This window comes from Aphis gossypii, chromosome 3 (genome assembly GCF_020184175.1).
Source record: "Aphis gossypii isolate Hap1 chromosome 3, ASM2018417v2, whole genome shotgun sequence".
Lineage (NCBI taxonomy): Eukaryota > Metazoa > Arthropoda > Insecta > Hemiptera > Aphididae > Aphis > Aphis gossypii.
Genome location: NC_065532.1, coordinates 51,162,503 through 51,176,787, shown reverse-complemented (window position 1 = coordinate 51,176,787; position 14,285 = coordinate 51,162,503). Strand labels below are relative to the sequence as shown.

Sequence of the window (14,285 nt, the reverse complement as noted above, 5' to 3'; positions counted from 1 at the left end):
ATAGTATTGATATTATGTTTCTGCACATATTATTTACAAGGATTTTTTTTTTTAATCAACATATCCTCACTGATCTGGTTATTCAATGTTGTAATTACTAATTACTTATCTTGCACATGTTAAAGTTATCCACTTTACACAATAAATTATTGAATTTTCAATTCCAGAATGATAATTATATTATTGATTATTTTTGTTGTTATTCTACCTTATGTATATATTTTTTATACTATTGTACTAAAGACATTAGTGAAACAAGAAATTCAATCCATTTTTTTGACAATGAGAATAGTTTTTTTTTAAACAAGTTTTAATGTAACACATCACATAATAATTCAAGTGTTTGAAAAAAAATATTTTGAACTATTCTTGGTTTCACTATACATTTTTAAAATATATAATTGTGTGAAATAAGAACTTGTTCATAATTTCATATACAAGATGGTAGATGAAGCAGTTGTCCAGTCCACAGGTATCACACACTTTTAAAATCTGTTATACTTCATAAAATAATGAATTATTTTTCATTAGATTTTTACTAGATAATTTTGATCGAAGATATAAGTACTTCTATGTACAATAATTCAACTTAAGATTAAAATTTAAAGAAAAAAGTTTGAATTTTGTTACTTTGAGGTTAATTTCCAATTGTGTTAGTTTCTCTGTTACGGATATATTTTCTATTAATATGAGTGTTTACGTAAATCTTTGATTTTAATTAGGTAGTACAAATTATTATAATAGGCTAATAATAATAAATTTAATGTTAAAAATTTTCTGGTAAGAGAACTTTGCATAACTATCATTTTTGGATTAATATTATTATTATCTAAGAGATGCCCAAAATAATTCTGAAATATTAGAATATTTCAATTTCAATTTATGATATATTGATGTCATGCATATAATTATTGAAGTTTCATTTTCATATTATTTTTGTTTTTACATAGGCGATGTACACTTAATATTACAAAAATATTGTATCTGGTTACCAAGTTTATTCAAATTTTGAAGAAATAAGTATTTAAGCTAAATTTTTATGATACTAAAATACTGTATGACGTATTAAAAAATAAAATAATTTCTTTAACTTTTGGAATCTGAACATATTGTTGATTATATATAATATCTAAAATGTAACCATGATATTTATTCAATATTCTCTTTGTTGAAAAATTGTATTGTAGGTCCATCTTGTACATGTCAAAAACAATTTATGCAACAATACAAAGGGAACAAGAAAAATGAATCTCCTCTACAGCGGCCATTGGAGAACATAAATGAAATGTTAAACTGGATTAAAAAGAAGAAACGTCGTTTGTTTGAAGAAATCTATACAAACCAAGCATCTATTAGTGATTTAAAATCAGTGAACAGTAAAAGTGATACAATCAGAGACCTATCAAAAGAAAGTATTAACTATGTAGGACTTCCAAATTCATTTTATAATAGTACACTAAAAGTGTTAGAGGAATATGTGAGGGATAAAAAACAAAAAAAGAGTAAATCAAACAATAACAATTGGATTAATATAGAATTAATGAGATACATTTGTAATTTATTAAAAATGTCGCCTAGCGAAGTAGATAACCTTTCAGTGTCATCAAACTCTGGTATTCAATTAGAACAAAGTATTTTGGAAATATCCAAAGCTAATTTAGAGTATCACAAAGACATTTTAAATTATATATCAAAGTGCTTGGATACTAATCTAAGCGACATTAGTCAAGACCAGGCTCTAAGTTCGCCTCAATACATCGGTTTGTTAGATAAGCTGTATAAGCTTGCTGATTATTACACAGAGAAGGCACAAGAAATGCGGAACATTTGCTTGGAGTCTCCCAGAGTCGAGATTAATAGTTTGGATGAAGATTCTCTCGAACAAATTACAGATAACAATCCTAGGTGAAGACATATATTCTATTAAATTCATTAAGTATAACAGTATAATCAATATTAATGAATTTTATTAAAAATATATGTATGGCTTTTCCAGAGATTGTAAAACATCCGGTAGTTTAACTTCAGAGTTGTCTGTTGATGGAGCATATGTTTTGGAACATTTAAGTACACTATTGGAACAAAGAGGGTTAATTTGTACTGATAGAGAATGGCCTATTTTTGGAAAAGATGATGATGATGGCAGAAGCTTAACGGATCAGCTTCTGGATATTAAGCCACACATTAAATCCAAAGACATTAAAGTAGAACGTTCTGAAAAAGGTAGCTATTACGTTTTTAATTTAAATATTGTTAAATTGAATAGATCAATAAATTAATGAATTATAATCATTAGTTTATGAAAAAATTCATTTTAACATATTTAGTACTAATTTATGAAAGTAAAAATTAAACAAGTTGTCAGATTCCAAAAGTTAAAATGTTTCTTAAAAAACATGGTCTCTTAAATATTATGTATGAACTAATGTTTTAATATTAAATTTTATTTTTCTAAGGATTTCTCTCGTTGATTTTTTTCCTAAGTAGCCACCTATCAATAAGAAGTTCCAGGAACTATAAAAATAATTTGTTAACCATTCATTGTTTTGTATTTCAACGTCCAAATAGAAAATGTCTTAATACAATGAAATACATGTTATTGGGATTTATGTATCTGATACAATAGAATAAAAAATAAATAAAAACAGCACAATATTATGTCATAACCATTGCTGATCTATTTTTCTCTTTTTTTTCCTTTTAATTTTTCATACATTGATATTATATGATGTATTTAAATCATTGAACATAAAAATATTAATAAAAGCATAATATTACAGAAAGTAAAGAGGATAATATATCTCAACACTCAATCCATTACTTTATTTACATAGCTTAAAAATCTTTGTGTACTATCTAAACATGTCTTGTAAATATATTTACACAAGATTATTTTGCTCAAAAATCTCCTTAATTTACAGAACATCATCATCTAAATTACAGAGAAAAATATAATATAGTTCGCGTAAATATATTTTATATAATAATAATAATAATAATAATAATAATCATAATAATAATAAGTAAATCGAAAATAATTCCATACTTAAGTGGTTCCAACTAAATTAGTTTTTTTTTTTAAAAACGATTAATATTTTGTTTTATTTTTTATAATTAAAGATAATGAATAAGAACATAAAATCATTTCTAAAATAGCTAATAACCAACTATATATAAAAACATGATGAGCACGACTTACAACAATTCTGGAAAACTATGGGAAGCAAAAAAAAAAAAAAAATTAACAAGTGAAAAAAAAATCTTACAATGTTTAAAGGATATAAATTTTTCATAAAACTAACCAACTAAATCCACGAAAATAAAAAGAAAAAAACATTGATTTATATACATTTATCTATTGCACAGCGACTACGCTCTTCGAAAGTGTTAATAAAAATTTGTAATGTTCTCCTCCTTTGACAAATGGAAAAAAATGTGTCAATTGTGATTTTGAAAACAGGTAAGGCTTCAAAAATCAGCATTAGAAAAATAAAATTACTATACTTTTAGTTAAGAATGTACACTTTATGTTGTTATAAAACTACAGTGGAAGTTTATTTATATTTTAAATATATATATATATATAGATGCATATATTGTATTATATTGGTACATTCATTATTCTCATGCGCTTATAAGTGTTAAATTCAATCATTATTCATGCATTAAATCTTCTGAATTTTTTCTCCAACAACTACTGGATTATTGCGCCTGATTTCTTGTGCTCCTAGCTCCCTGTAGTCAAATGAACAATTGTGCTTGTCAGAGTATCTATGGATGCCGCAAAACAAGCCACCACAACGGCATTCAAAACCTAAAAAATAAAAAGTTGAACAATATAATAAATTGTTTGGTATTTTAATTTAAAAAACATTCTAATAAACAACTAATTGTCAACTATGATTATAAGCTAAAAGATGAAATTTATATATTTTTTAAACATTTGAAATTTGGTTAAATAGATCATATTAGGTGGAGTACTTTGAGTACTGAGATTAATTAATTATGTATACATCAGGATAAACCGAATCTACAGTATATACTAGAATGCACTATATGCCATTTTTATTAAAACAAATTAATTTGATACATTGTTATTTTTCTTATTCTCAATAGGTAGTTTGAAAAAATCATGATATACAAAAAATATAAACAAATTAATTGTTTTGTTTAAAGAGAAACTTTCTGATACATGGGTTTTTCTCCAGAAAAATTTGTCAAGCAAAGCAAAAAAAAACATGTTGATTATGCACATATTCATATAATACCCAGTCACTATGACCAATTCCACAGTGGCAGGAAGTCATATAAGAATGGGCAAAAGATCAGATTTTTTATCAGGTATCGGCAAGTTTTCATTGGATAAAATATAATATATTTTTATTCAAACTTTAAACCTGTTGCACCTAATAATCTACTTATCTGCCGCCACACCGAAGATTTAATTTTATGACATGATGCATACTATATATTATTTTAAGGGGCTTTGCCCCCTGCTTTCTTTGTTCACCAACCCCCACTTTTTTTAACTCATAGTTTTCAGACCAATTATAATATATTCACTGAAACAAAAAATCCAATACTTATATAATATATATTTATATATTATATATTATATTATGCTTCGTATATCAGAATGATCAGAATGTAATAAATTGAACTTAAGCTATATCTCTACCTGTAAGACCGACTTTTTTGCGGCACATGGCACATCGGTTTTTCTTTTTAGACTTGTCTTTATCATCATCGTCATCTTTTTTACCATCGTCCATAAGACTGCTGTCATTAGAACTGCATGCCAAACCATTGTCCATCTTTAAAAATAAAAAATAATAAACATACATTACAAATCTACAAATACTACTATTAAAATAATTATTATTTACATCTTTTTTTGAGTCTGTGGGCAAAATTGGAGAGGCGGATACAGGTGGAATCTGCAGCACTGGTATGGTAGGTATAGCAGTCTCCATCATACTCTGAGCGGAGACTGAAGGTGGCGATGGAGCTGTTTGTGGTGGTGTCTGTTTCTTTTTCAGTGCTTCTTTATAGCACAAAGAGCAAAGACCATCTGTGGATGGGTTACCATAGAAGCCACATCCACCACGACACAAAGCCTGCATGGAATTGGATTCTCGCTCCATTGTATTAAGAAATTGTTTTTTACCGTTTATTGATAATCTGAACGGCTTTTGATAGCCAACAGAATTTATCTGCATAAAAAAAAAAAATAATAAAAATATAAACATTAGTTACTAAGTAAATAATTATTAATTATACTGCTCTGCACTAATTTGATAACTCTAAAAATCACCAAGGAATATATATTTTTCAATTAAAATTTTTAAGAATTTACTACTAGTAAAGGTACCTTACATTAAATGAAAGAAAAATAACAATAGCATATTTTAAATAATATAATTTTATTAGTAATTAAATATGATTTTATAAAAACTAGTTCCAAATATTGTTTAAAACTTGTAAATAAGGGTAAATAAAATAAAACATTCAAAAACATTACTTTAATTACTTAATGAAAATACATATTAATGATTAATGGGCACTTGAATAAATATAATATTAGCTACACTAACATAATTTATGTAAATTGTAGTGATAATTAAATTTTTTAAATTTTAAATAATATTTATATTTAATTAATTTGAGAATAGATTAAATAAAGTTAAAAATATACAAAGACAATTTCATCATAAATCGCTGATTATTTTAATTTTAATTTGACTAACTAATAACTCTAACATGAGAAGATATATATTCCCTATTATCATACAACTAGTCAAATTCAAATTTAAAATAAAGAATGATAAATTACTGTATTGGCTTGCTTGTGTTAAGTTAATTTTAACAATGATTTATTTGAATATCACAAAACCTAGCTATATTACTTAACTATTTTATAGCAAACAAAATATACTCAGTTAGTTGAACCTAGCATTTCAAGAATAATAAAAACATGTTAAGGACCAGTTCAACGTCTGATTTACCAACAACCAATAGGTATGTTATTTATTTAAAATAATACTTTAATGACATTTAACTGGATTTTTAAATGTGTGTTATACATAAATTATTTTTAAAATATCATCAAGTTGCAACATTTAGAAAGAAAGATGACAATTATATGAAATGGCAAAGAATCAGTAAGAAAAGAAATTCAGACAATACTTTTAAAGTTTTATAATTTTAATGTGTTCTAAAAGGGATGCCAGAAAAATTAATTATTTACTTACACAATTACACAAGCTCAATGGTAAATATCATAGTAATTTAGTCAGAAATAATAAACTTCTTTAGAATCTAGTATTGGATGTATTATATTATATGAAATCATTGGATAAAAAATACTTTTTAATATTTTTTAAATAATTTTTTCTCGCATTGGATCGATCTCAACATTAGTGTAAAATTAATAACAATTAAATTATACATGAAAAAAAACTAATCTATTTACCAAATGTAATTTATACATCAATATACTATATATAGGAAAAATATAATGGGACAAAAAATAAATCTATTATTGAAAATTTACTTTTGTATGTATAATGAGTCTGACAATAATTTGAGGTAAATTATATTTCTTAATTGCTCCCCCCACCCCCCATCGGTAGAACTTAAAATACGCTACCGACTGTACTTATAAAATATTCATTCAGGGATATCATTAAAATCGATTAACGGCGTGGGTGTTAGTATACTTTTAGTTTTTACCCAAATACTTCATTTACACAAATATGTTTCTAAAACTAAAATTAAATTTGTTCCCCATAGAGGTTAGGTTAATAGTTAAAAAAGTATTTATCCGTTACATTTAACCAACATAGTATAAAATGTAGAGGAAGAAAGAAAAAAGCCACTGTTTTGAAAATTTTAACACTGACCACAATGAATATGTAAATTATTTTACTTTATACATTATATTATTCCCTATAAAATTTTATTTTTGATAAGAAATCAAGAAAAAACTTATTTTAAAATTGAAGCTAAACGATTATATGATTAGTCTTAAAATACCTATTCAATTTATAATACAGTACTCCAACTTAACATAAATTAATACGGTGCTCACGTGAAGATTACGTGAAGATAAAGATAACAAATTCTAGAGAAACGTATTACACATTTTTATTACGTATTTTATTATATTTTATATAATAAAATCATGTTTACAAAGTGAAGCGTCCAACTAGGTAATACAATACATTAATGAGGATTGAAAGTGGTTATTTTCTGTCTTTGTCTAACACACAAAGAATATGACAATTTAGATAAGTATTTATTCTATTTTTAATGTAATGATAATTTAATGAAGCAATAGGAATTCTGAAAACAGATTTGAATTTGCGGAAAAAAGTATGCAATACCAAACTTTAATATGTTTTTGATTTTTTTTTCTAAAAATTATAATTAACAATCGCTATAAATTCATAATAATTAAGTTTTTATCAACACGAATCTTGATATATACATAGGGACATGGATTTATTAGTTTGAATCATTAATACTCAGGTAATTCCAAAATTATAGTAAATATAGTATACGACTTTTGTTCATTCTAGATAAGACGAAATGTTTATACAAAATGTTGACAATCAATAAAAAAAACCTAGACATTATAAACTAAATATATTAATAGGAAAAAAATAATAATAAATTCGTAACTATTTGTTAAAATAACTAATAAAGGGATTAATAATTCAAAACCAGGGGAGATAGTCTCCGGCTTTTCTCTCGCCAATTTAATAATATTTTTATTAAAATACTGAATATCTCTATTTAAACAATGCTAGAAAGACACGACTGTTAATTATTAACAATGAATTGTTAATTTGTGTCCTATTGGACAACACCTAGATCGATTACCTAATCATTTAATTACTTAAAAATAATACTAAAAAATATCAGATAATTAACTAATTGATTTTGGAAAATTAATTGAACAAAGTTACTAAAATAAATTCAAATCAAATGGTTTATCTGTATGAAAATTAGAAAAAATTAGAAAATCGGACGGTGATATACTTGAAAAATGAGTTCACTACCCAAAAGTAAACAATTAAATAACTACAAGCAACACTGCGATGGAGTCCGTTGCTCTTTTAATGGGTGATAGTGTATAAACAAATAATAATTATTTATGTTTCTATTTCTAAGTTAAATGGAACCACCAGTTCATAAATTGTACAACTTCTACAATTATGCATTTAAATTTAAATGATATAATAAATATGTAAATAATTAAATACCGTTATCTGGTTATAAATATTTTGAACATACTATATATTATATTTCAAACAATCATAATATTAAATTAACGGTTTACATTTTACATAATTTAAGGTCAATCAATAGTATTCATTTCACTACATCCATAATTTAAAAAAACCAAATATTTTAATGCATTGTTAAATTGAATTATATACATAGTATTGATAATTAATAATAATTAAAACACAGTACAGCCGATTAATTTTTTTTGGAAATAAACTGAGTTTAGTACTTTTACTCTTTCCATTATGGGTGCTACTAAACATTCTATAGTGACAAATTTTAGAATATGTAATTATATTTACAATACTTATTGGATTAGTTATTTTATATTTTTTCACATAAATTGAAAGTTAGCCACACATAGTAATAATGCCTTAGGTATAAGATATGAATATTTAGTTACATAAATATAGTATAATATAACTTGGGTGATTTTGATATTTATTTACATAATATTTATATCACACAAAATGTTAACAGTTAAGAAATACCTTAAACGTCACGCAAGTGTAACTGCTGATTGATTTATCACAGGTTGTGAAACAGACGAATAATATTGCATTATTACTTTGAAATGAATGTCACGAAAACATTGGTTCTTTGATGAAGAACATCTGAAAAAAATAAAAAAAATTGTTAGGTATTGGCCATGTATCAACAAATAACAGTATTTTAAGTATTGGAAAATTAAATAAATTAGATATACATATAAATAACAAAAGCAAATGTTATGAGAATATGTTAGGTAGTTAGGTTATCCATTAGTTATTACTTGGCCCTCACAGCAAACACATTTTATAAGTCTATATAATAAATAATATTATAAAAAGTTTAAAATAAAGTATATCCTTAAAGAAATCCTCAACTCTTACGTGAGTTCTGATTTTATAAAAATATAAGTTGTTAAAATAGCATAACAAATTGTATTTAAAATCAATAAAATTGCGTGGCTAATTCTATATTTTAATTAATACAACTGCCATCCAAAGCTTAAAATAAACTTAATCTTAGTTTAGGGATTTGAAATATGTAACCAACATAAATAGTTTATCAAAAATATGTTCATAATTGATATTAATTTTTAAGAAAAAAAATGATAAAGCTTAATAGTAATAATTCTAATAAAAATAATTAAACAAATTGTCAAATGATTAAAATTATAAACTGTAAAATGTGGTTTTTCCTCTAAGTGAACTGGAATTTAATTTTTTTTATTGAATTATAAGATTTATTTATGGCAATTTATTTGCTAATGAAAAATACCAAAACATGCTAAAAAAACTAATAGGATATTAATAGTTAAATTAGTTAACTAAATGTATAAATAATAATACAATTTTTATTACATATTAATTAGTCATTTCAAATATTTAATAATAATCAAAGCAAGTATAGTTAAGGAACATGTAAAATAATATTTATCGTAGAATATTTTACCCATAAAATGGATTTTAAAAACAAAACTGTTTAAAGTAGTTGTCTTACTTAAGATATGAATATAAGATTTGTACACAGCGGTGTATGTTATTAACAAGGACTTGATATAATGTTCTTCATTATATGATCAAAACTTTATCTTTCTTTACCTATTTTATGATTTAAAAACCATGACATCATTTTTAAGTTATTTGCAAAATAATTTACATGAAAAATAAATTTTAAAAAATTGGAACAAATGACAACATAATAATTAATATTTTATAAAATTATTACAAACTAAAACATAATGCTCATACCTAACACATAACATAATAATAAACTACAATAGTGAGAAATGTCTAAGGAATAATAAACTAAATAAACTAATCCTTTCAACAAAGGGTATCAAATGTCAAAAACAAATTTTTTTAATTACATTTTTAAATTATTTGTATATTTAATTTGGTAATGTATTAAGCTAAAGTTGGCAGTATTTTCCAAGGAGTTTACGTTTCATTTTAACATTATAATATGAAATATTTTAAACTTTTTCTTATTATAATTACCTAATAGATTTTATAGTTTTAAGACACCCTCCCGCCTTTAGAATACATAGTTACATCACTGGTCTAAAATAGTATCTATTAACACATATTTAAAATTTCTTTAGATTGATACAATTCTCTACCCACAAATACTGATATAAAATACTTTTGTCCAAAATATGATACTGTTGTAAATTTAAAAAAAAAGTATATAGACATTTTCATTAATATACAATTAAGTATATATTTAAAAATCAATTATTGGCTATAATTATATAAATAAACAATCTTCTGGACAGTGATAGATATACCTACCTAATAACCAATACACTACAACACCAATCATACAATAACTTTTAACAGTGATTTATTAAGCTTTTTATTGTTAACATTAATATTCAAAGGAAAAACTTAGTGGTAGGTATGCACGATAATGTCATTAAGAAATGCTTCATCTATGCTGAATTTCCAATTTTTCATCAATTTTATATATTAGTTTACCATGTGCTGATATACTGTTACATACATATTTAGGGTGATAGAGGGGTGGAATTTATATGGTATATTATAAAATGACTTAACAGGAAAAACTATAGTGCTTTGCGGATTTGTCTGATTTAGATGATTGTCTTTTTTTATACTCAAAAAAAGTAACTTTAGTCAGCATTTAACTTTTTAATTTATTTCAAAAAATGATATAAATTAATAATAAAAGGCATTCAATACAAACTGCTTACTATATCCCCCTATTAATAAAACAATAATTAATCAAATCTATTTGATTCTATAAGTCAGGATTATTATTTCCGTGATGAATGTATAGCATTTACAAATAAAAATGAAAAATATCATGCATGCATAGATATTTAGTTCATAATAATATAAAATCATTAAATGTAGATAAATGTTGTTAATACTTACTCTCTTAAAAGTTCAAATCAATCAAAATATCACTGATGACGTAGTAAGAATTATTATCTGAAAAAATAATAAATTGCCCTTTGAACATATTTTATTTCTTTATTTAAACTTAATAATTAGATAGGAAAGGCCTAAATGACATAGATATACAAAAAAAAATGCATAACTAATATTGTTTTGGTGTGAATAATGAGATAACATAAGATTAGAATAATGTATTCTATACACACAATATCAATACCTACACTGAGCATAATATTTTAACATATTATTATTAATTACAAGTATCAACCACCAGCGTATACGTTGAAATTATACTGTAGAAATTGTGTATTTGGAGCACAAGAATTTGCACAGCTCTTAAATTAAATGAATAAAACATCGATTGGACCGATCTAAAGGTTTATTGTCGGAAAAAAAATAAAAAACCGAATTTCATCGAACAAAAAACTTGAGATAAGCCAGTGTAATTTACTCTAGACACGGTATGGAACAATAACCGTTTATTGCGCACGTTCATAATAACCTTTATGCAATCGACGAGATTACCACACACGCATAGGCACGACGTGTGTTCTTTGTTTAATCATCTTTGTTTCCATCTGTCATTGGTCACTAGCCATACACACATACACACACACACGGAGGTCATTAAAACGGGATATAATCGATTGGAAAACAAAAATTTCAAGACTATTACACGACCCGATGGTCGTCAGTGAGAGAAATTAGATTACACCGCACGACCGTACGTCGCGAACGTTCGAAAATATTATTATCACCGACGTGGTATCGGGTCCGACAGAAAGCACCACAACGTAATCGCGAAAAAAAAAACGAAAAAAACGGGTAAACAGAACACGACGCGTACGTATACAAACGCCGTGGCCTGAGGCGACTTTGACGCGTCTTAAAATATACACAACAAAGCAATATTGCGACGTCGGCTCTGAGAGGAAGTAGTCGCGAGCCAATTGAGTATATTATCCCACACGGCGGCAGTCGAAACGCACTTCCTAGTTGTGATTAATATTAGTAATAGTAATAATTTTAGCAATATTATATTATTGCTGCAGGTGTCCATTGCGGACGGCCAACGGCTCGAAAATAAAAACGGTTCGACGCCATGGCCCGCGATGATAATAGCGGACAACACACACACGGCGGTGACTACGCAGTCCGTAGCCATCGGGCGCTTTTAACCTAATTTGCATAGCATCAACACCGTCATCAACCTACCCGCAGAGCCAAGAGTGGGCCGCCGCGGTGAAGGGGCGGAGGCGGCGCGGGGGGGAGGGGAGCTGGAAGAGAAATTTCCTCAGTTTTCCCGACGGGTTCAGAAAGTACCGAAAAACGGGAAAACCACTGACGAGACATATGACGTTACGATAAAAATCTGTAGGCAGAGCAGGACGAATAACAATGACGAGTGAAGCGACAATGGATTTATTTATGTGGACCGTCAAGGACGTGTGGCGTAGCGAGTTGGCCTCGTCGTCGCCGCCGCCGCCGCCACCGCCTCCTCCGTCATCAACGTCGTAGCCCCGTCGGATAGGCGACCAAAAACGGTCGAATTTTCTACGGAAAAAAAAGCGACTCGCAGATCGGAAAATCGAAACGGCGGAAGAGTGCGCGACGTTAAAATGGCGACGACACCCGGGAGAGGAAAAAATTAAATATGTCCGCCAGCGCTGCGCCGTGCGCGTACGCGTAGCAGTACTCACCGATATCGTCCTGTCCGCCAAGTCCGTCCGACGTAAAACGTTTTTGCACTGTTCTCACTCGACGCCGAGTAAATTTATTTTACGATGGAAACAAAAACTCTAAAAAAAAAACACAAAAGAGACACTTGCGACGGATTACGCCTGCCGAAACGACTGTTCGGAGCGAGTGCGCACGGCGGAGAGTAACGCGGCGATACGTATAGCACTCACTGTGTAGCGTCGTACGGGGAGCGGAGAAAAAAACTATGTATACATATATATATATCACCGCGGAGCCACGCAACACTCGTCGAACTCGTCGGGCGAAATGACGACAAATCAGAAACGCGTATGATATCAGTGGTGGCGAACGGCGGACGGGACGACGACTTGCACGGTACGCACAATGGAAGGATGCTCGTCCGGGCATGCGCACACGCGCGATGACTCGTCGTTTTCCGGGGTGGGGAGTGGTGAGCGGTCCGCCAGTGCGGCCGCGGACGGGGAATAAAACGCTGGCCGTGCCGCCGTCGACGACCGACCGTACGCGTATTCGGCGAGGTGCCGAGGTGTGCAGCTGCTGTCGACCCGTAGTTGTGTGGTCGTGCGGACGTGTGGTGGCGGTGTCGTTTTGGTAGGAGAACTGGAGAACGACATTACTAAACGCTAAACAATTTTTTTTGTCCATTGTTAACTGCAGTCCGAACACCACATACGAGTTACGACAACGGCTATTAACGAAACGGCCAGAAATAAACGGGACGGGAAGTCGCCTTGAAGGAGATGATTAGCTGCTGACGTGGCCTTTACATTTTATTCACGCTGATCGTGCACGTTGTGTCGACGCACACGCGTGTGTGAAAACAATCGCGTTGCCAACGAGGCGTTTAATTATTTTCTCGATCGTTTGTTCGAGGGCCGCGCGATATCCCAAAAAACCGCTCACTCCACATATGGAAACGATTTCCCCCGACTTTCTACTCGTACGGGGAGAGTCGTATGGGTACGTCGATTATGTGACGAAATATCGAAAAACTAATTAAAACGCGTGCGTGATTTTTTTGTCGAAAAATGCATTTTTTATATCGTTTTCGCTTCCACCGTGGTATATCCGTCGATATGGCAAAAAAACACTACCCGTCCAATAAGCCCATTGATTATTGATATCAAACTCGATACAAGCATATTAAACCTTGATGTCAACGGTCACAAATCGCGACGTATCGATTTATCGTAAAAAAAAATATGATAATATTTATAAATATTTATAATAATACAATATATGTATATATATATATATGTGTGATGTACACTATGCACGCGTGACATCATTGTTCACATTACTCGCCACTCGCGACGTCACACGACGGCTTTGTTCGTTTGTTGTTGTTTTTGTTGTAATAAT

General features: G+C 28.8%; 2 protein-coding genes across 2 annotated transcripts; one reads left to right on the top strand and one right to left on the bottom strand.

Annotated features, from left to right (window-relative positions):
• The first annotated feature begins 946 nt into the window (after nt 1-946).
• On the top strand, nt 947-2,645 carry LOC114122428 (uncharacterized). The gene is made up of 3 exons (XM_027985082.2): nt 947-1,905; nt 1,997-2,223; nt 2,457-2,645. The coding sequence occupies exons 1-3, from the start codon at nt 1,217-1,219 to the stop codon at nt 2,624-2,626; spliced, it is 1,086 nt and encodes a 361-aa protein (XP_027840883.2). The 5' UTR covers nt 947-1,216; the 3' UTR covers nt 2,627-2,645.
• Nucleotides 2,646-2,655: 10 nt separating this feature from the next.
• Nucleotides 2,656-13,264, bottom strand: LOC114122429 (AN1-type zinc finger protein 6). Its single transcript, XM_027985083.2, has 6 exons — nt 12,902-13,264; nt 11,178-11,234; nt 8,784-8,906; nt 4,887-5,213; nt 4,679-4,814; nt 2,656-3,814 (listed from the first exon to the last, which is right to left on the bottom strand). The coding sequence occupies exons 4-6, from the start codon at nt 5,142-5,144 to the stop codon at nt 3,666-3,668; spliced, it is 543 nt and encodes a 180-aa protein (XP_027840884.1). The 5' UTR covers nt 5,145-5,213; nt 8,784-8,906; nt 11,178-11,234; nt 12,902-13,264; the 3' UTR covers nt 2,656-3,665.
• Nucleotides 13,265-14,285: the final 1,021 nt, after the last annotated feature.